We start from the raw sequence: 22,692 nt of genomic DNA, 5'->3' as shown, positions 1-22,692 counted from the left end.
TCCAGTTGAAATGGGGTGGGTGAAAATCCTGGGGCCCCACTGTATAAACACTGGCTCGGCTCCTCTTCACCTCCTGGTCCCAAAGGGACCGTGCAGACCACATAGGTTTCACAGGGCCCATTTTGCAAACCACAGGCCCAAATGATGCTGGGAGGTCCCCATCACCTCTGCCTCAATCAGTGCTTCCTCTGTACATCCTGACATTCCTGGTTCACACCCTGGCTCATGCTAGGTGCTCAGTGAAGTCTGGGGAATGAAAGGTTGATAGTCTGGCCTTTTGCTTTCTCTCACATTTATTGTGCCCAGGGACAGAATTCCAAAAAGCATTTCAACACTCAGTCTTAATTTTACATCGAATGGGAGAAAAGCGGCATCAACCGCCGAGGTCTGTCTTTGAAAAACAACAGGGATGCCACAAGAGGTCACTGCAGGAATGTGGTTTTGGGGAAAAGGCCCTGAAAGGACTCAACTGGAACAATGCCGTGAGACAGGGAGCCTCTCTCCAGCCGCTTCAGGCCCCTGTCGGGGATGAAGGACCTGCTGCGGTCTCAGCCTGATTTCCAGGGCTGGGCAGCTCACACCAGCTAGGGGCGATCCAAGGGCCCTGGCTGCCAAATGGCCTGTTCTTGGGTGTGCCGTTTCTCTGTTTCTTTGTTCCTGGGGCAGCGAGGTGGGTAGGAACAAGGCCGGAGGGGGACCAGTATGTGAGAGGTGTATTTGCAGGGGAACCTCAGATGCTGCTTCAAACCTTCCAGTCTTATGCTTGTGGATATTTCCTTTTTATTTATGAATCACTATTAGTATTGCTATTTTCCATAACAGTGTAGGAAACATGCCCACAAGTAGAGGAAATGGAATGTTCTGGTAAGTCATATTTTCACACAAGTTGGGTCAGGGGATAAACGCAGAGAAAGGTATGCTGCTTTCCAACACGCTTTGCTTGTGTTGGGCGCATCTATGAGCTTCTTAAAGGCAGTAGCCCCCCACCCCCAGAAAAAAATAATGGACTGACCGCTTACCCTCAGTGGCCAGGCCAGGCCCGTGTGGCATGTGATCCATGTGGCATGTCACCGTTTACCCTCAGTGGCCAGGCCAGGCCCATGTGGCATGTGATCAGTGTGGGGCTCCCTGTGGCAGTCTCAGATCTAGCTGGACAATGTCCACAGCAGGTTTACTCAGAGCTGGCCAGGAGAACTCAAGGGTCCTCCTGGGCTGAGGCTGGAAGTGTGCACCCGTGGAAGGGGCTGGGGCAGGTGTGGAGGAAAGGCGTGGGGGTGGGGATGGGATGAATCAGCCCTCATCTGTCAGCCAGGGCGGGGAACCAGAGTTAGTGCCAGGGGCTCTCGATTTCCTAAACGGCCTCTTTGACCAAGACTTCCTCACTAAAGCATGTTCAGTGGCTCAACTGCCTGTAAGATAGAAGCTCAGATTTGAGGCTCTTAATGTGCTGGCCCAACTCACCATTTTAGTTTTTCCTTCAACTATTTCAGATCGACTCCGCCAAGGGGATTATTCTCTCCTCCCCAAGCAGGTGTGCACCACACACACCTCCTGTATACATAGCGCGTGCACACACACACACACAGCACATGCCACATATACACACCACATACACCAACATGCATCACACACACATATAAACACATACAGCCACCGTGTGTGTGTGCACCCCACACACCACACATACACACGTCACAGATGCACATCTACACGCCAACTGGCCCAAGCTATTCCCTACTCCTCTCTGTGGTTCTGAATCCTGCCCACTCTTCAAGGCTCAGCAATGGCCAGGGATCTCGGTGACAACCTCAAGAGGCCATAGGGGACATTCCTTCTGGTAAGTTCCCAGAGTTCACAAAGATGGCCTGTCCCCCTCACCTGACACATGTCCCACACTGCTTGGTTGGTATCACTGCTTGTGATGTATTTTATAAATCTTAACCACAGGTACTTGTCAGAGTTTTGATTGTGAACTGAACAAGATCCAGCCCTGTCAAGTCAAATATTGTGCGGAAGAGGATATTTGAGGAAAGGTCACGGCCCATGCTCCTGGGGCTGGATTCTCCGGGTTTTATTCCTGCTCTGTGTGACCATCTGAAAGCAGGTACCTGGATCCTATTACCTTGGCTGTTCACATAAACGCTTGCGGTGAGTTATGCTTTAACGCCAGGCCTCTAGCTTTTATAGAGGGTCGATACAAGAATCATCTGGCTGAACAACATTTTGGTATCTTTTGTTAAACTGCAGTTGAAGACATCGTTCACGGTGTCACTCAGTGTCCTTTTTATAAGGAACCACATGATAAATCCTGGCTTGTATTTAGTTCCAGGAAGAAATTCTATTTCTACAGATAAATTAGTTAGTATGCTTCCTACTGTCAGCAAATGAAAACTTTGTAACTCTGGGTACTTCTCTTTTTGCTTAGCAGCTGGGCAAGAAAGAGGCAAATTTATTGCTTACGTGTTGTAATTTGCTCAGCTGTGGGGTCCAAAAGCACTTATGTCTTTTACTCCTTTAAATGGACTTATTTTATTTTATGTTCAAATGTCTCATTGTACTTTTGCAAGATGTGTGAGTCTGGAAGTCATCTGGGGAAGCATTCATTTGGCCATTGATTTGGCCTATTTATTGCACACATGGCTGCTAGGGATACAAGGATGAATTCTAGGAGCTCACAGTTTAGCATGGAGAACAGCTATGGAAATAATTACAAAACAAGATTGCACACTAACAGAAAGGGCATGAGCCTGGAGGAAAAGCAGACTTGGGGAGGAGGCATCAGCAAAGGCTTCGAGGAGGTCAAGGTTGAACTGGTTTTGTGGATAGGGCCAGAAAAGGATAGTGAATGGAAGAATAAATATGTATCCGAATCTAAAATTTATTATAAAAACGAGTTATCTGTTATATATGTGTCTCCTCATGCTGGTGAGATTGAAAGCTCTTTGAAGGTAGGCGTTGGATCTGTGCTCCTCTGTGGACTCCGTGGTGTCAGACAATGTACTAAGGGCAGTGCGGTGTGGTGGCAGGAGTGTGGGTCTAGAGCCAGGGCGTCCGGCTTTGCATCTTCCGCTGAGCAAGTTGGCCAGGCTTGCTGAGCCCCTTTGGCTAGTGGTGGTTCTAGGTATCTGCCTCAGAGGGAGGCCGAGCGCATTAAAGAAGAGAATAAGCACTTGTAAGTACTTCTAAGCACGTCGTGAAGTACTCAAGACCCACCCACTGATAGTCTTACCTGCGGAACTAAGCACACCCTGCCTGTTAGAGCCGAGAGTATGACGCTGATTTTCAAAAGGACCAGAGTCTGCTAAACGTTTATGTTTCCTGATGTACATGGGTGGGTGCTACCTGAAGAGAGAACCATAATCTGGATTTCCAGTCAGGAAAAGGGGTGCAAGTCCTCATAAGGGTGCCCCTATACTCATGCTCGTGTCAACACACACCTGGCCAGGAAAAGGCCATCCATGTGCCAGTGTATGGTAGTAAATGTTTAATAGCCAATTTCTTAAAAAAGATGCCCGATTTATAACATCTGCCAGTTTTCTTGGTGGCGAATCCTCCTCCATAGCTGATTTTAAGCTACCAGTGTAATGTCACTAAACGTGGGCTTGGGAAGAGTTGTCCAACAGCACACACACCGTCACATGGTATTTCCACTGCAGATACAGCAGACGCAAAGAGCTTCAAGGGTACAGATAATAGCAAAATGCAGCAAATTATTCAAAAGTGATAAATTTTGAGTATTCATTACCTTTTTAAATATAATTTTTTAATTGTAAGCTTATATGTTTTAATTTTAATAATAGTTTTACTTAACAATGGCTTCTAAAATTCCCAAAATGTTACGATTGGCTCCTACGATATGGAATGAGGTGGCTCCATTCACCCTGGGAATGGCATCCCCCGTCAACCAGTGATTCCTTCCAAGTGGCACCTCTTACATCATCACTGAATCTTTGTTCCTTTAGGACAGTGTTTTTCAACCTTTTTTTTTTTTTTTTTATCTCACGGCACCCTGGAATCTATAGTGAAACTTCTGTAGAACACTTACGTTGATCAAAAAAAAAAAAAAAAAAGAGTCAAAAAAGAATATACTTATTATGCTTGAATGTTTTTTAAAAAATAATTTGATTAATGATCTTTAAAAGTTTTCATGGCACGCACAAGATCCTCTCATGGATCACTGAGAGGTGATCCTAAATCACTGCTTTAGGATACAATTTCCTTGGGCACGTGTCTACTTGCATAGACAGAGACATATTCTTATGCAAAATATACGAGGAAAGCTCTCCTGCTCAGACTTGCTCAGGTAAGTCCCCCAACCAACCACACCCACACTGACATGAAAACTTAAGGACGTGTTGGCAAAAGAAAGAAACGATAGCAGAGGAAACACTGAAAATGGAGAGTGGGGGAAAGTAGACAAAGGAGGACACATGAGGACAGAAGAAAAAGAGGGGAAGGGAGGACAGATACGCAGAAAGACAAGGGGCTGAAACGCACATCGCACTGAGTCGCGGCTTTATTCCTGCATCTGAAGCCCGAATTGTAGGACATCAGGCATACAAATACACCACGTGAGGAGCTTTGCGTCTCGCCAGAGCCCATTGTCCTAGCCTTCCACCCAAACGCTCGCCTGAAGGGTGAGGGTTAAGGCCCTCGAAACAATCTGTTGCACTGAGAGTTTTCTCTCAATGAGAATGATTCCCATCTGCAATGTGGTCACCTGGGACGCATAAACACTGGCAGTTCCTAATCTCCCTCAGACAACCTCCTAAAGAGTTTGGACGACAACATGACAGTTAATCTCAGAATGGCAGCTGGGAGATGTTAACACTTCTTCTCTAATTGGGATAGTATGCTTTTAAAATAAATAGGTATTTCAAATGGTCTTAATTAGACTTCCAGCCAAAGTGCTTTCTGTTTGAAGTTTGCTGATTACTTCAGGCAGAGCTGGGCCCTGCTGAACCTGACACCTGCTGTAATTCAGAAGAAGGCTCCCAGCGAGACAAGCAGAGGAATTAAGGCTCAAAGCTGTGATGAGAAACATGGAACTGAAGGCCCAGGGAGTGTTTGTCTACACTGGATGGACCAGCCCTGGGAGGATGGGGAGACTGGACAGCAGAGAGGATAGAATGGAAATGGCTTTCCAGGCCCAATATGAAAATGGCCCCTGGAGTTGAATGGTATTTTTCACATATTGTTTCTATTGAACCAGTATCATGAAGGCTAAAGAAGAGGCCACTGATGTTTCAGGGCCAGGTGGCAGCCCTCAGGGATGACTCCACATGCAGGGACCTGCATGGGTGAGCATGGAGCAGGACACAGAGGCCCAGACGGCTCCTGGCACAGCTTCCCGACAGAGGTATTCTGCCTTCCCCAACCAGCCCAAGGAGTGAGGGTCCTGGGCAGCCCCAGCTCATGTTGGAGAAGGCACTCTCAATTCCAAGTGCAAGTCCAACTCTCTGGCAATGGGAGGGCAGGGCTACTTGACCCCTACGTCCTGGGGCCAGCAGCAGGTGTGCAGAGGTCAAGTCAGTGTGGCTTACGTTTCCTCCTTCTGTTTTAGACACGATCAGAAGTCATTTTACATGATCATTACTACATTGTATTACTGAAACAAAACAGCCAACCTTTTAATAATCCAAATTCCTAGGGTCTAATGGGTCATCCTCATGGCAGTAGGGGCTCTCCCGTATTTCTCCAGCAGGTGCTGGATTTTAGTTCACCCTCAGCCTGTGGGCCAAGGCAGGGCCCAGGCCATCTCAGGGGGAACCCCTTTATGTGAGCACATACGTTTCTTATTTATTCAAGCTTCTGTGGATGGCTGGTGCCAGGCTAATGAAGACAAAGCAAGGTGGCTCTGCCCAGGATGCCTGCCCTGCCAGTCTTCCTGGGAGCTACCTTCTCCTCCCATGTGACTTCGTGGGGTCACACATCTGCAGCTGCCCACTGCTTAAAGATGCCTCTTAGAATGTGACTATATGGGTTTAGTGTGTGCATTATCAATGTGTTGGAGTGGACTGATATTGATGTGGTCAGCAAACAGCATGAGGACCAAGAACACCGAGTCTGGACTCGGAAAGCACTGGGTCCACAGCCATTTCCACTCTGCATGACCTTGCAGGCCACTTAAGCTGCTTCATCTGGAAAATTTGCTCACCTTTTCAGACTGTGGCAAGGATGAAAGGAGACAGTATGCAGAAAGTTGTGAGCAGAGATGGTAAATGGTCACCGTTTCATCAGTGTTAGGGTTCGTTAGCAGTAGTTAGGATTAGTTAGGAGGACCCCGAGGAGCTGAGATGCAGGGGGTGAATTTCAGTGGACTTGTAGGGTGGGAGAGGGCAGGAGCCTTCAGCAGTAGCTGGAAGGGTAGCGATCCAGGTGCTGAAAGCCAGGCGCAGGCACAGGCTGGGGAAGTTGCTCCCATGGCGGGGGGATCCAGATGAAGCTGCACAGCAGCCCTGGACTTCCTTTCCTCTTTGAGAATTTAGCTGGACTAGCTTTTGGCTGGGCTTGCGTCTTTAAGACAATGTCAGCTTACCTTACCTTCACCTTCTTCCTGCAGACTCCGTGTTGTACCTACCTAGTGCTACTTGCTGTATGTGCCGCTGGGTGATTTCCTCCTTCAGGTGACCTGTTGAAGACATAAAAGCAAACAACTTGTGAGTTTTCAGTGGGCTGGAGGCAGGCCTGGCCTCGGAAGCATGTGGCAAGCTAAAAGGTAGAGTAAAGAGGAGAGGAGATAAACACAGGCATAGCTTCCAGGAAGAGCCCTTCCACGCCCTAGACTGTGTGGAAGAAGGGGTTGCCAAGGCCCAGGTGCTGGCACGTGTCATCAATGCACATGCACATTTCACCTTTGGATTCATCACCTCAGGGTTCAATAATCTCATTCTGCCACTCACAATCTTTTATAGGCCCTAGTCTCTTAAATAGTTATGTTTTTTATTAATGAAAGGGAGGTCGGATTTGGTCTTTTAATATTTTTTAAGGGCACTTTTAAATCCACTTCTTTTAAAACGGTGTCAGATAAAAAATATGGTGGTTTTAGCTGACAATAACCTTAACACTTTGACATTTGGTATGCAACTTACATAATTATAGGTTGCATTAATAAAGGTATAGTGCAGAGATCAAGGGAGGGATAGTTTGAGTATAATCTGTAGTGATGAGGCCACAAGTTGTATTCTGGGATCCACTTTTCAAAAGAAACATTAGCAAGGTAGAAAATATTCAGAACATAATGACTGAAGGTGTGAAACCTTGCATACAAGAAATATCTAAGGTGATCTGAGATCTTAGATGGAGAAGATCCAACTTAGAGGGAGAGGAGACGTGGAGGCGGTGGAGGGAGAGGAGACGTGGAGGCGGTGGAGGGAGAGGAGACGTGGAGGCGGTGGAGGGAGAGGAGACGTGGAGATGATGGAGGGAGAGGAGACGTGGAGGCGGTGGCTGTCTTTGCATGTCTGAATGTTGTCACATGGATGAGAGAAAAGATTTATTTTGTTTTACTCCTGGGGGAAGAAATCAAGTCAAATTGTTGCAGATTTGGGGCTCAAAATGAGAAAGAAACAGCTCACAATGAGGACTGCCTCAGATCAGATTAAGTTGTCTTAAAGTGGATTAAATGTCCTGGCAAAGCAGTGCACCCTTCTGAATGTGCTGGAGCAGACGCTGGCGGACCATCTGGTGGGTCATTACAGTGAGAGTTCCTACCCTGGCTAGGATTTGGGAGGCAATGACCTGCAAGCTTCCCCATCTCTAGCAGTCCATGGTTTCATGCTGGAGGGACGGGTGAAGCAGCAGCCTCAGAGTTTGTTCATGTCAGTGCTGTTTGGATCTCATGTCCCACTGGGGGATTCTGAGAAAGCCTAGGAACTTCACTGCTCCCTGGGCTAATGGATTTCATTTCTCACATAAAGAACATTCTACACCTCCAAGGCCACAGCTGAACTGAGTATTCAAAAGATGAACAGGTAACAAAGCAGTCATGAGAGACCTTGTCAGTCACGGAAAGTTCTAGAAGGGTTCTTCTGGTCACAATGTTCTCACTGCGAGGGCTGGCAGAGGTCAGTTTAACTTTGCTCTCAGTTTAGGAATCCCATCTATAGAAGGAAATGGACATTTCTCCTCTGACTTGTGTCTCTTCAGGCTGTTGCACTGACGGAGTTGTACATAAGGAATTACTTAGGTGGAGCTGACACCTGCTTCCCTGTAACTTTCACTTGTTGGGCCAGGTCTGTTCTCTGGATCAGCACAGAAAAGGATCCTCTTTTCCTGGTGCTAGAGTCATTCACATATCTGAGGATGCCACGATTTCGTCAGGCGGACTTGCCCTCTTTGAATTAAATACCCCAAGTCCTTCCATGAACCTGTGGAGGCCACTGTCCCCAGGAACACCGTCATCTTGGACGAGGGCCTGGGGCACTGCCTGTCTGTGCCTATCTCCCCATGCCCCGCTGGAGAGGATTGTGCATAGAGAGGATGACTAGGATTGGGTCTGGGCAATAATTCCACGTGGGAAGGGTGGGGACTTCAGGAGTGTGTTGAGGGGGTCAGGGGAAGTAGAGGTGTGGCCCAGTGAGGAGTGCTGGTGAGCCTGGACTCACAGGAAGATGACCTGAAAGCTGGGCCAGCACAGCCACAGGTGGGATCTCTGCCCCACTCTGTGTGACGTGAGCTTTATTGTACAAGGTCAGCAGAGTAAAGGGTTGAAGGCATTAAGTTGGTGTCTGCATCCAACATTGCTGAATTGAATCTGCAAAAGCACAGAACACCCACACTCCAAAAGACGGGAGCTAAGTGTTGTGACAAATACGACACTCCCTTTAGAAACATCTCTGATCTGCAGTGGGTCATTGAGGGCCTTCTTATCCCAACAGCATGGAGAACCACTAGGCCTTGGCGCCTGCCCTTTTCCTGGGTATCTGGTGCACTGCCTTACACCATGATCCTTTCCCAGGCCTGGCTCTGGCCAGATGGTGGTTTGCTCTGTCAAAGCACATGCTGGGCTGCATTCTTCTCTGGAAAACTGTCCTCCCAGTGATCCCTCCTGACCACGCTTTGCCTGCAGTAGGGGCTCAACCTGGTATATGTCATGACTTCCCCTGCTCCTACTGGAATGACCAGCTGCCCTTTCCCTAAACTCTAGGAAGCTTTGATTTTTTTGAATGACAGGTTAAAGATTCTCTGCAGCTGCTGGCTTGGAAAGAGTTGCTCCTGTAAGTGAAGAGGGAGGTTTTCCTACCAGGATTGAGGGTTCTACAAACTCCACAAACATAAATACTTTCAGAACAATGAGGCATCCTGGGGAGACAAAAGGTAACTTTATTATAATGTTACATACATACACTTTTAAAATGTGGCCAGTGATAGTTTTGGTGAACACCTCTCACCATATGGCAGTTTTTTGTTTTGTTTTATTATTTTTTTTAGATTTCCCTAAACAAACTTCCAGAAATAGCCTTATGGCTGATCCCTAATTGCATTTTCTAACGGAGCCATTCTTCTTGTGCAGATAACAGTCTGTGTAACCTGCTGGATCTTGCAGCTCCACAGGCTTTGGCACAAGGAGGAGTTGAGGGGGCTGCAGAATTCACTCAGCATGCAGCTTGCTGTCATTACCACGGTGATAAATTTGCTGGTTTTGGCCTGGGTTCCTGGACACATCCCCATCCAGAGGTATGGAAAAGAGATGAAACGGAAACAGAGATCTCCCCGCCTGAGGCAGGAGACAGTCTGGGAGGGAGGTAGGGAGGTCCGGGGAGGGAAGGGAAGCCTTTCTTGTAGGAGGGTGTTGGCAATTAGCAATTTTTTAATCCATTAGTTTACCACAGTACATGCTAGAAAAACCTATGCCGTTCTCACTCCTTAATTGATGAGTGGGGATGGCAGCAGGGGGCACAGGCTGCAATAATGCACGGGGACGCTCTAGAGATGTGAGTGACTCGCACGCACCCATGCGCAGGTGCGTGGAGGTGCTGTCCTGCACGGCGTGTGTTTTCTCTGTTGCCAAGTAGTTCATAGGAAAAGTGTCATCATCATGCAAAAGCAAAACTGATTTTTCACATTTATATTCAGTCTTACGGATGAAACAATTTTCCTTAAGCTTTGTTTGGTATACGTGCTAGTTGGAGCTTGTCCTGGGCCAACCAGACAGTTTTCACTTATGACTCCCCGGTACGCAGGCTGTGCCTGCAATTTCTGTGTGCCTCACTGAGGTTGTTTATGTTGTTATCAAGCCAATAAATATTTATTGCTCTTCTATTCTGTATATATTTTTCTCTCCATGCCTGATGCCCTATTCTCATTTTGCTCTTTTTCCAAGAGGCACACATTCTAATTGGCTCGATGTATACCCTTTTATTCTATATATTCTTACAATTTGTGTTAGTTTTCTGTGTAATTTTTAAGCTGTGGAAGAACTATTATGCTACAGAGCTCATTTTGCTCCTTACTTATTCACAGTGTCTGTGACATCTACCCAGTTTGCTATACATCCATCTACTTGTCAATTTCTTGCAGCTACCTTCATTCCATAGCAGGTAGCCTAACATTTTACTTCCATTTCCTATGGCTGAATAACTGGATTGTCCCCCACCACTGCCAACACAAATAGTGCTGTAATGATACCAAGTCTTATAAGTCTGTGAGAAAAGTCCTCTGCAGAGTCTCAGTAGGTCTGTACACGTAACTTGAGTGCTGCTCTTCGTAATAATCATGCTAGTCTATATGCCCAGGACAAAGATCTTAAAGTATGTTGAAGATACTCAAAGAAGTATGAAAGTGTATGTTTTCTTAAGAAGAAAAAAAAAAAAAGAAATCATGCACCAAATAGTTGTAAATGAAGTAAGAATAGGTGGATAGGAAAGCAATTTTGAAATGAAAAATAGTCATTGAATCGAAAAGAATGCAACAGAGGGACTAAGGAAACAAACTCTACGCAAATTTCAAAAGTGAATTTAACGGGAAGATGGTGTGGAAAAAGTCACCCTAAACACAGCACTGAAAGCAAAAGAAATAACAACAGGCAATCTCAGAGAAGAAACTGATAGAGTTCATCAAGTTTAATGAGAATTCTGGAAGAAGGGAATAGAGGCAAATGGTCAAGAAGCAATATTTGGAGAGATAGCAGTTGAGATTTTCCAGAAGAAACTCATAAACGCTTAGGTTGAAAGTGCACTTTGAGTATTGAGCAGGATAAATAAAAATAAATCCACCCCCAGACATCCAGACATATCATAGTAAAACTATAGAACTTCAGGGAAAAAGAATTGCTATTCACAGCTTCCAGGAAAACTGCAAAGGGCAGACTTAGATGACAGCCTACTCCTTAGTGACAACAATAGGGACCAGGAGACAATGGGGAGAAATACCTGTCAACTTGAATGTTATTCCTAGTCAAGCTATCATTTATAGGTGAGGGCACAGTAAAGACACCATCAGTTATTAAAAACCAAACACAAAGCATGAACCACCCACAGGCCCTCCCTCTAATGGAGAAGCAGCCACGCCTGAGGACTTGGCTCCCTGGTCTGCACACCAACTGCACCACTTACTGTGCAACCTCGAGCAAGGTTCAGGAATGTCAGTGTGCTTCAGTTTCTGCTTTGGCAAAATGGGGATGATAATAGTATCTGTTGAGAGAATTGAATCAGGTCACATGTGTAAAGTGCTTAGAGGAGAACTTGGCATAGACTGAGAACTATGGAAGTGTCAGAGTTGTGGTTATGATCAGCAAGAAGAAAAACACACAGAGAGATGTGGAATAAAAGAAATGATAAGCATAAAATATGAATAAAACATTTAAGTAAAAACATTTAACATAGACCATAAAAAACCTCAGTGTATGTGTGTGTCTGAAAACTAAAATTTTAAGCAATAAAGATGATTGGAGAGAAAGTGGTGGGATGTTCCATGGGGAGTTAGAGTAAGCTATGACCCTGGATGTGGTTGTGAGGAGGATATATTTGGAGTAACTCTAGACATTGTTATAATTACTTTTTAATGTTAGAAGAACAAGAACATATACTATAGTAACCAAATCAATAGAAGATCAGAAAAAGGTGGGGGAGGTACGTAGTGGAGAAAGAATACCAAAATTTTAACAATTCAACAGAAGGCAGCAAAGGGGAAGAAAAGGAAGCAAAGAAAAGAATGGGGGTATAAACAACCCTGTGTTTGGCCTAACAAACAATGGCCAGAGCCTTACACATACACACGTGCGTGTACAGAACTGTGTGTGTGAGCATGAGCATATTTTTGTGCATACGCACAAACACAGGGTACCAAAAAACATGTGTACATTTTAAGAAAGAAGACAACAACTGTATTAAACTTGAAATACTCAAATCACGTTTGACTTCTCCAGTTATAGGAGGTGCTCAACGTGATACGTATTCCTCTTTTGTTGTCACTATATATTGAGTATCACAATGTTAATACAGTTTTTCTCTTCCTTAAGATGTGTAGACACTTTCTGGCCACATGATTGTGGCAGTTATATGAGTGGACATCTGACAGCTGTCATGACAGGCTGCGGAGGGTGGAAGTGGGTAGAGGATGAATTGGGTAGGAGAGGTGTGGGCAAGCAAGATTTTAAAAAAAGAAACTGTGCTTTAATAAGAGTATATGATTTTTGGTTTATAGAAAAGTATAATTTGTATGTATTTATGAGTATAAAAACACAAAAATTAAAAACCCAGTACCCTTTCTTGAGAGGGAAACAAGATGTTACTATAAACATGCTGAAAATTGTGCTCTGGCACCTCCAGGCGTGTAAGGTCATCTGTCATGTGTGCCGACTGAAATACTTACAGCCCCACCCTCAGCGACAGGAGGTGGAAATGAGGAGTGTTTCAGTGTCAGATTATCTGGTGGAGCTCTGTTATTCACCAGTAGCCTCTTGAGAAAGGGCAAAGGTGGAGGGTAGGGAATGAGAGGAAGCCCAGGGCAGCAGCAGCAACCCAAGGGATGGCCACTGGCCTGGGGGTCAGGGGTGTGGAGGCCTCTGAGAAGCCGCCTACCCTTCTTGGGATCAGGAAGATAGGTCCATCTCCGGGTTCTCAAAAGGAAAAGGTCCATGATGGAACACAGAGTTGGAGACCAAGAATGGTTCAAAGGCTGGGCAAATATTTTCAAGACTTCATATTCCAAAATGACATTTCAGTTCTTCGGAATTCAAGATTCTTCTCCCATTTAGTATGCTAAATGTCATATTTGATAACAGAAGTTACTGAGAGAGAGCAGAAGGCAGCTCATTCTAAAAAATATCAATAATTTCAAGAAAAACATTGGAACTTGCCTTGATTTCTCCCATGGGAATTTTCTCAGCGCTCCCCATCACCTTGGCCCTGTCGTGTGGAGGGGGATGTGACCAGTAATTTATGAGCACTGCAGCACAGGATGAAAACACCAGATAGTAGTCTTGGCATTCAAGACAGCTCCTTTCTTATTATCAGGATAGTACATGATGATCACCTTTTGGGGTATGCTCTTACTTATAAAAAATGAGCAAATTATACCATATCTGAGAGACCCAATTTCTTCTGCTATGGGATATTCATCCAGGCTACCCAAGTAATCAAAATAGTACCAGACTAGCACGTTCTGTCTGAAGCCTCGGCGTTTGGCTATCGTATATGCTTAGCTAAGCTGAGAAGCTTATTGATATCACTATTCCAGTATGTGATAATATTACATAAACATATTCAGAGAATTAAGTCAATAAGCACATTTGTAAAAAGCTCAAACAAATGTGGAGATGCAAGGAGGTGAGCATAAGGGAAATTTTCAGTTCAGCAAGCAGCATGAATCGTTAAATACTAAACATCTCAGGGAGCTTAAGGCTCATGATTATGTTGGCATCTATTCAAAAGATGTTACATTAGAAGCTTCAAAGTCCTTATCTCAGCAAGGAAGGGATATAACAGCTTCCAAGCCTGCCCTGGAGGAGTAGCTGCAGTTCACAGTCATTCTTTCTGTTTGAAGATGTGGTTCTGGTTGCCAGAAATGTTGTCTGGGGGTGAGGGCAGGGCAGCGTAGCTGTGGCCTCTGACTTCCATCCTTGCATCCTCAGAGGTAGCACAGGGAACACTCTCAGGGGTGCCTGGGAGCATGCAAGGCCCCTCTGCTCCAGTGTGGTTGAAAAAGGTATATTTTATTGGTTCCTATGTCCCTCTGTTGATGATGGAGGCTGCTTTGTCCCCTCACTAACTGTGGAAGTAGAGAGCAGAGCTCACTAAGAAATCAACCCCAAAGGACTGTGAGGTTTGATTTTGCAATGTATATAGTTTTTAGTATTTGGATAACAACATCAAAACAGTGAGTTTTCCATGCCTTTTTGATATAAATAATAAACTCACTTTCAAATAAAACATGATTCTATTCACCTAATTTTAAATCAGCTAGTGCTTACAAAAAAGTCAGTAGGAAGAAACAGGCCCCAACTAAGGTTCACTGCTGGTCAACCTTCCAGCTTGCCGGTAAAATAATTGCCTAACACGGAGTTCGTGGTTTGTGACATGGGAATTATTCTCCACTTGAAGAGGCTGAAGATTAGGAAAAACAGGTCAGTGAGTTTGTGAACGAAAACTACAATTGAATGGGAATGTTTTCAAAAGTCATTGAAGGTTCAAAGTCATGTTTTCTACGGTGCATGTGCATGTTGCTTCTTTCTGGTGCAATGGGCCAGGCTCTCTGTGTAATCTTTGAGGGTTCCTGCGTTCTGTCTCTGCAGTCACTTACATGGGTGGTGGTGGGGAACAGGGTTGGGATGTGTTAGTGCAACTCAGGGGAGCCATTAAAGAAAGCCAAAGGGGCCTGAGCTGGGGGAGGAGCCAGCAGGAAATTGTGGTGGAGGTGGGGAGCAGGAGAAGGGTGGCTGGCCGGCAGAGACAACTACATAGCAGTGAGGGCTCAGCTGCAGGCGAGGAAGTGGAAAATGGCACAAGAAATCACATAGGGAACCCTGGGCCTGGAGCAATGGGAAGAATATGGGCTTTGGGAGCAGGAAGGTTGGCATTGTCACTTACTACCTGTGACCCTGGGCATTGAATCTCTTTGAGCCTCAGCTTCTTCATTAAAATAGCCTGATAACACAAAACTTGTAAGGTTGGTGCAAGAATTAGACCAAATGTTCCTAAAGCACCCAGCACAGTGCCTGGCACATTGTTGGTGCATAACTGGAGGCAGTAATGATGGGGGGTGGAGGGGTTTAATAAGAGTGATGATTGTGAGGGGTGTCCGGGTTATAAAGAATGCTGCACAGAGGACTGAAAAAAGTGAAATCATCTCAATTGTTTCTAAGGCCCTGATTATATGGAAGTGTAGTGTGACCTCTGCATTTACCCCTGTCCTCTTTTAGGAAAGCAACTTTCAGGCCTAAATTAACAAGTTTTCATGGGCCAGTAGATGTCACTGAAGTTCCCCTGTCCCCTCCCTGAGTGGTGGTGGGGAGGCAGTCCTGCATCCTTGCAATAGTCCAACTCAGGGTTTCATAAAATGGAACTGTGACCCTTTGGCTCTCACTGACCCCAACTACAACTTTTCACAAATTTAGTTTATATTCACTAAACCTTCTGCCTTCTGATCAGTTATTCACCCTCAACTTCACCGTTACTTTCATTAGTAATGGAGTCTTGCATATTCTGTGATCGTCAAATATGATTGATTTCTGTAATTAGAAGTAAATGACTTTTTAATAAGCTTGCTTGAAATGCTGGTGATAATGGTCCTGTTTTCAGAGCCCGGGACAATTTCTTTCTTTATCCTGTTATTTATTTATTTATTTTTCTTCCAGAAAACAACACTGGAGTCCTTTCTCCTTTTGTTTCCTTGGTGGCTAAATATCTTCAAAATTCAAAGAGGAAGGAAAGAGGCCGAGACAGACTTGCCCATCATTTTGCAGATGGAATTTTTAAGAAATGACACATTTTAGGAAGAACAGTTTTCCCTCCCTGAAACTGAGTTTTGCTTGCATGAAATTCAAACACACGTGGCTCTATTGCTTGCAGATTTCAATCACAGTGGATGTAAGCTGGCCATTTTGGAGATAAGTGAAAAATGAGGGAACATGAAGAAGTAAGATTTAAAAAAAAAAAAATCCAAAGCAGACAGGAGAACCAGAAAGGAGGTTCGCACAATGAACCTTGGGGAGAGATGAAGGAAGCTGGGGTACACGCAGTCTGAGGGCTACACTTCTTCATCCATCAAAATGGGGGAGCAGAAGGAGTGGGGAACATGTCAGGAGCGCTGATGGCAGAGGTCTCTCTGGAGAGACAACAATTCCGAGGGATAACATCAGGAAGGCAGTGAACACTCAGAGAGAAGAAAAACAGACACAAGAAAGGAACTGCCACAATGTGCAAAGATAAAAATAATTTATAAGCTTCATGGTGAAACTTTAGGGGAAATCCTGAAAAATTTTTTGTGTCCAAGGGGTGGTAAATGTAAGCTAAATATACAGAATCCATTATGACAAACTGAAGATGAATGAAGTGTATATTGGCCTCACTTTTGTTTTGGTGAATATAAAAACATTTGTAGGGACTTTCATAAGTTTACTTGCAAACTCAATCTTGTTTTTCACATAAAGGCTTAAACCCTAATTATGGCTTTTCCTATCGCAGAGATGTTCTGTTCCTTCATGGGACAGAAGGATGACTGTACCCTATAAATTAGAAGACTCAACAGTATACATCCCAGCACAGCCATTGTTTACAACCCTCATTGCAGCAGAAGCTGGTTTCCTTCCAGCTTGCGGAATATATTGGTCATCAGATGCTCCAGTGGTCTAACAAGTGCCAGGAAGAGACCAGGCCTTCACATTCTTTGAACTTGGGAATATAAAATTTTCAGAATTAGGAGCAGCTTCTGCCTTCTATGGGAGAGTCTTGATACTATCTCTGAGGCAAACACAGCTCTGTTTGAGATAATCTAATCATTATAATGGCTGTGAGTCTGCAGAGCATGAATATATAAACAGGCAGGTGGGCCCCGAGTCCACAGCAGGTGGTTGCTGGGAGCACAGCATGGCTGGCTGAGGTGCTGTGGAGGCTTCCAGGAATGAGGCCCCAGAGCCACTGGGTCCAAGCCCTACAAGAGCCCCACTTCCGGAAGTAGCTTATAGTTACTCTCCAAGGAGCATTTCACTTAGCCCCAACCCTCTATCAATGTCTTGTTTAAGTCTGTCTTGCCTGGTTAGATGTGGTAACCAGGGACACAGGGTCCTTGAGGCCTATGGTGGCCATCAGCAACTGTATCATCTGAGGACAGCTTGCCCAGCAGATGGCAGCCCCCTGAAGCATGGAGGAAGATGAGAAGCCAGAGGGTGGGGAGGGGTGGAGGAGCCCAGGATGTATTCCAGAGCATTTAAGAGGCAGTGCTTGGAGATCCTTTCAGAAACAGTCTGGGGACTTGTTTTGAGACAAGTGGATTAATCTCTAGCGTAAACCAAGTGGAGACTTTAGCCATAATAATTTGGGAACAAAAAAGAGGCATCAGCCCTGTTTGGCTATCACTGGCTGATGAGGCCTGGGACATATGGGACTCATTGGGAGAAGCCTCCTTTAATGCTCTCACCCCTCCAGGAACAAGAACGGGTGGCTTATAAGGGCAAGTGAGAGGCTAGAAGGCCATGCAAACTGGAAAAGGATAGCATTCTTTCAGACACAGGCCGGGCGATTATATTCCTAACTGATGCCAATCCTAACTCACAAACTGCTGAAGAAATGAAATCTGGTTAAATTTGTTCTTTTTTTGCCCTTCTCAAAAATATCAAAAGCTAATATTTTGCAGACAGCTTTCTACTGGCCACGCTGGCCAGGCCCCATGAGGTCCAAAACAAACACACCTGATCTAGATTTGGTCAGCATTAGGAGGCCAAAGAAGAGGCCAAGGAATTACTAAAGGAATCTGAGGATTGTTCTTTATTCCAAAAGGCCTCAACTCGAAATAGCTCTTGCTTTGGAGGAGTCATGTGAGTATGTGGCAAGGAAAGGGGAGAGGGCTTGTGGGGGAGAAGATGAAGAATTCATTCAGCTTCTCAGGAAAGGATTTTGATTCTGACCTGTCCCTGGCAACAGACCTGCCTCCCTCTTCACGGAGGCGATACTTGTAACCTTTTCTCTCCACAGTCAAGGGTATCAGCGTGTGTGCATGTGTGACGTGCAGTTTCTGGTGAGAATCTCCCACTGGGCCTCAGGATATTGTCTGCTGGAGATAATGTACCTGACGTAATGATTTTCCACAACACAGAAATCATCACAGGAATCTCTTTTCCACAGATTGACTACATGTCGGCCAAATAATGTCAACGATCCTTTATGAGTTGTTATTTTTAACAACGGGAGAGTGTTTAGTGGAATTGGTGGTTTTTACCTGGATCTTAGGAAATCATCAGTTATGCTAATATGATGGGTGAGCCATGGGAGAGCTAAGATTTTTATATGCAGCAAGGAAAGAACCAAGTGTCTGGATGGCAAACAGGTACTCCTAATTCCTAATAATGTGGCATTATCCACGAGGACGGTGACTTCTAGGAGGCCCTCCTGCAGTTTCCCCACTCACTCAGTTCCCTCAGGTCCAGCCCGCACAATCCCGCGCCCGCTCTCCTCTGTCTCCCGCTCCCCGTCTGAGTTATTTCAGAGGGAAGCATCTGGTTACCCTCTATCTTAGTGTGGTTTCTCCTGGAATCAGACCATAGTGCAAATAGTTTATTTGGGAAAAGTTCCCTGGAAACACTGGGAAGAGCTGAGCGGTGAGATGGGGAGAAGGGGCGACAGCGGGCCGGTCACCACCGGGGGCAGCGGGGGCTGGGGGCCTCTGGGCGAGTTGTCCCTCCTGTGGGGTCCGCACCAACCCCTAACAGTCACTGGTTGAGGCCTCGGTGGGGTGTTAATTCCCCAGCACCAGCCTGCTCCACGTGCATCTTGGACAGCCACAAAATGCTCCCCAGGAGCGCGGGAGGTGCTAGCGGCGGAAGGACGTGGGCAGGGCTCTGGCTGTACCTGCCCCGCCCCTTATTCCATCTCATTCTTCTGAAATACAGCCCTGCTGCCTGCAATTAATAGTCTCTTACAAGCGGAGCTAATTCTTTGGCGACTAAGTGAGCAAAGAGAGAGGCAGAGGAAATTAAACATTCTAGCCAGTCTATTGCCTGATTTCTTATAGGCCTGGCTGGTATTTTGGGGATTAGGTTTGTTTTTTGGCCTGGCAAATACAAGCGACTGTAGCAGCCCACGGTTTTCTACTGACCGTATTTTAACAGAAACCAGATTGCCTAGACCTCAGCTCACATCCTTCATGCCTTGGGGAGCTATTCTCACTTGCTGCCTCAGTTTTCCTTTTTGGAGTGACACCTTGGAAATGCAGCTCTGACATCAGAAGCTCTTTAACTCTTTTTCATTGAGATTAGCAATGATAGTAAGCAATACTTTAACCAGCCTGGGCAGAGCATGAGGAACTCAGGCCATTCCAAGGACTCCTCCTGGAACAATGCCAATGATGCATCTTCCTCAGGCCTGGGGCCCCCAGGCCTGTTTTACTGACTTCATTCCGTGCCCAGTAGAAGCTTGCAATGATTTAGGAAGTCAGGGAAAGGCATTTCTGGCTGCAGTAGCCTGATGAAATACTGTTATGTGGGGAGAGACTAAAAAATAATCAAACTGTCTTAAGTGGGATAGGGATCAGAAAATCTCCAGAGGCACATTTAAGGAACCCATAGATTTTTCTGGGTTGACCACAGACGAGAAAATTGTACCATAGATGATTATCTCAGGGAAAATGTCTCCAAATCTTTTATAGGACATTTATTTGTAGTGACCTGTTATTCTACCAAAAAGGCCTGGCTGAGAACCCCTACTGCCTGGCTTACCAGGGGGCTCCACAGAGTAATTACAGTCCTGGAGTTTTCTTTGTTCTACCTTCTTTTTTAAAAAAAATTCAGATTAATATAAGGGTACATATGATTAGATTACATTGTTTGCATTTGTAAGGTAACATCCAAGTTGTAGTTGAGTCCTTCACCCAGGAAGCCTGCTACATAACTCTACACTGGACCTGTTAGGTAGGAGCTTACAGAGCCCCTTTCCTCCCGCCTCCCTTCTTGAATCTAATCGTGATTTTCTCTTTGTGGGCCTGTAGTTGTTCATCTACTAGTTTCAAATTAGTATTGAGTACATGGGATGCTTGCTTTTCCATGTTTGAGATATTTTACTAAGGAGAATGTTCTTCAACTCCTCTAGGTAAATGCAAAAGATGTAAAGCCTCCACCTTTGTTATGGCTGAATAGTATCCCATGGTATATGCCACAGTTTATTAATCCATGCATGGGTTTATGGGCACTTGGGTCGTTTCCGCATCTTTGTGATTGTGATTGAGCTGCTATAAACATTTGAGTACAAATGCTGGGGAAAGAATCTCTATTTAATAAATGGGAGAATTGGTTAGCCACATGTAAAAAGACTGAAAGTGAACCTGCACCTTTCACCACTTAATAAACATAAACTCACACTGGATAAAAGATTTGAAATGATAGAAACTCTGGAAGAAAGTGTGGGAAAACTCTTAACAATATTGGCCTGGGGAAAGATTTTATGAAGAAGACGCTATTGGCAATTGCAGCAACAACAAAAGTAAATAACGGGACCTGATCAAGCTAAAAAGCTTCTGCACAGCTATGGAAACAATAAACACAGCAAAGAGATGACCTGCAGAGTGGGAAAAGATACCCACATGTTACGAATCTGACAAAGGGCTAATTACTGAAATCTACAGAGAATTAAAGCAAATCAACAAGAAAAGTGTCCTTTTTGATAGGACAGTTTATAAGTATCCTAAGGTGGGAGACTCTCCTCAGGAGAGTGGGTCTGTGCATATCCCACCAGGCCTCAAACTTAACAGATGCACACAAATGGCTGAATGAATGACCCTAAGTCCTAGAGCAGTGGTGGGAACCTGTGGCCTTAAGGCCACATGTGGTCTTCTAGGTCCTTGAGTGTGGCCTTTTGACTGAATCCACATTTTACGGAACAAATCCTTTTATTTTTATTACTACATTTTTGTTTGTCTTTTATATTTTTAGTTTTTAAATGAACATATTTAAAATACCAAAGAATAAAATTATTTCAATGAAACATTCCTCCCAGACTGACTGGCATAATTAGAACATTAGTAAGCCATAGGGCTAAACTGACAGCTGCTATACTCATGATTTACTTCTAACCTCCCCCGCCTGACTGAGGCTGCTATCACATGAGGCTGGTTGGTGAGAGTTTATAGGGGTGAAACATACAGTCTGCTATCAGCTTTTGACAGTGATGCACTGTGTTTCCATTTGAAGTATAATTTGTAAATAGTTGCAGAACTCAACAGTATTTTTTAATTCTGTCTGCTTAGCAGCCCATCATGTCAAAGAAGACCAAGAGACTGTGGAAGGAAGAAAACAAATTTTTTACTAAGGATTGGGAATCACAATATTATCTAGTTTCTGATAGAGATAAGAAGGTTTGCTAGCTTTTCAATACAGCAATATCAACATTAAAGAAATTCAATGCTTATCACCATTTTAACATTTGTAAGGACAATAAATCTTTTAAATTGGAGTGAGAGGTGTGAAAGATGGCATTGCAGGAATTAAGAGATGAAAAGGAGGAGCAAAGGCAATTCTTTAAAGCATCAATAAGACCTGGAAATAATGCCACTGAAGCAACTTATAAAGTAGCTTATATACTACTTGGAAAAAAATGGATGTAGAAATTGTGGAAAAAATGCATTGTCAAAGATGTAGAATGCTTAGATCCCGATAACATTTCAAAGAACAAATAGCTATCTCTTTCAAGGAGAACCATAACTGATCAGCAGCATGAATTAGCCTTCAACAGAACAATTTCATGCAGTACTTCAAAAGGAAAATATGTACAAGGTTGGACAATTAATTTCATGAACTCATCTTAAGAAAAGTATTACATGCCTCATTGCTGAATATCACTATGGTCCCTTTTTAGGTACTCCCCTTGGGTAGCTATGCACCACCACCACTAGTCTACCTTTCAAAGCAATTTTGGAACTCTTTTTCTGGAAGGGCAACCAGAGCTGTCATCATATTATCTTTAATGTCCTGAAGGTCATCAAAATGTATTCCTTTCAGTATTTCCTTTTTCTTTGAGTAAAGAAAAAAGTAATTGAGGGCTAGATCAGGTGAATGGGGAGGATGTTTCAATATAGTTACTTGTTTTCTAGCTAAAAGCTTTCTCACAGACAGTGCTGTGTGAGCTGGTGCATTGTCATGATATAAGAGCCATGAGTTGTTGGTGAAAAGTTCAGGTCATTTTCATCTAACTTTTTCACACAGCCTTTCAGCACTTCCAAATAGTAAACTGGGTTAACTGTCCAGTTGGTACAAATTCATAATGAATAATCTTTCTGATACTAAAACAGTTTAGCAACATCATTTTGACTCTTGATTTGGACTGATGGAATTCTTTTGGTCTTGGAGAATTGGCTGACTTCCATTGTGTACTTTGATGCTTTGTTTCAGGCTCATATTGTATGCTCATGTTTCATCACCAGAGATAACACCACCCAAAATATTGAATTGCCTCTCTAAAAGGTCATGGCAAACTTTGACTTTCCTTTGTTTTTGTTCATTGGTGAGCTCCTCTGGGACCATTTTTGCACACACCTTTCTCATGCCAA

At 44.5% G+C, this 22,692-nt stretch overlaps 1 protein-coding gene across 1 annotated transcript in view; it reads right to left on the bottom strand.

The window, feature by feature from the left end:
* KIF6 (kinesin family member 6) overlaps positions 1–22,692 on the bottom strand; it is a 344,907-nt gene that overhangs the window by 34,647 nt on the left and 287,568 nt on the right. The window contains exon 16 of the mRNA XM_053602779.1: positions 6,581–6,631. Coding sequence (XP_053458754.1) covers positions 6,581–6,631 — 51 coding nt within the window. The remainder of the gene's footprint in view (positions 1–6,580; positions 6,632–22,692) is intronic.

This window comes from Nycticebus coucang, chromosome 9, assembly GCF_027406575.1.
Source record: "Nycticebus coucang isolate mNycCou1 chromosome 9, mNycCou1.pri, whole genome shotgun sequence".
NCBI lineage: Eukaryota > Metazoa > Chordata > Mammalia > Primates > Lorisidae > Nycticebus > Nycticebus coucang.
This window is presented reverse-complemented; position numbering and strand designations above follow the sequence as displayed.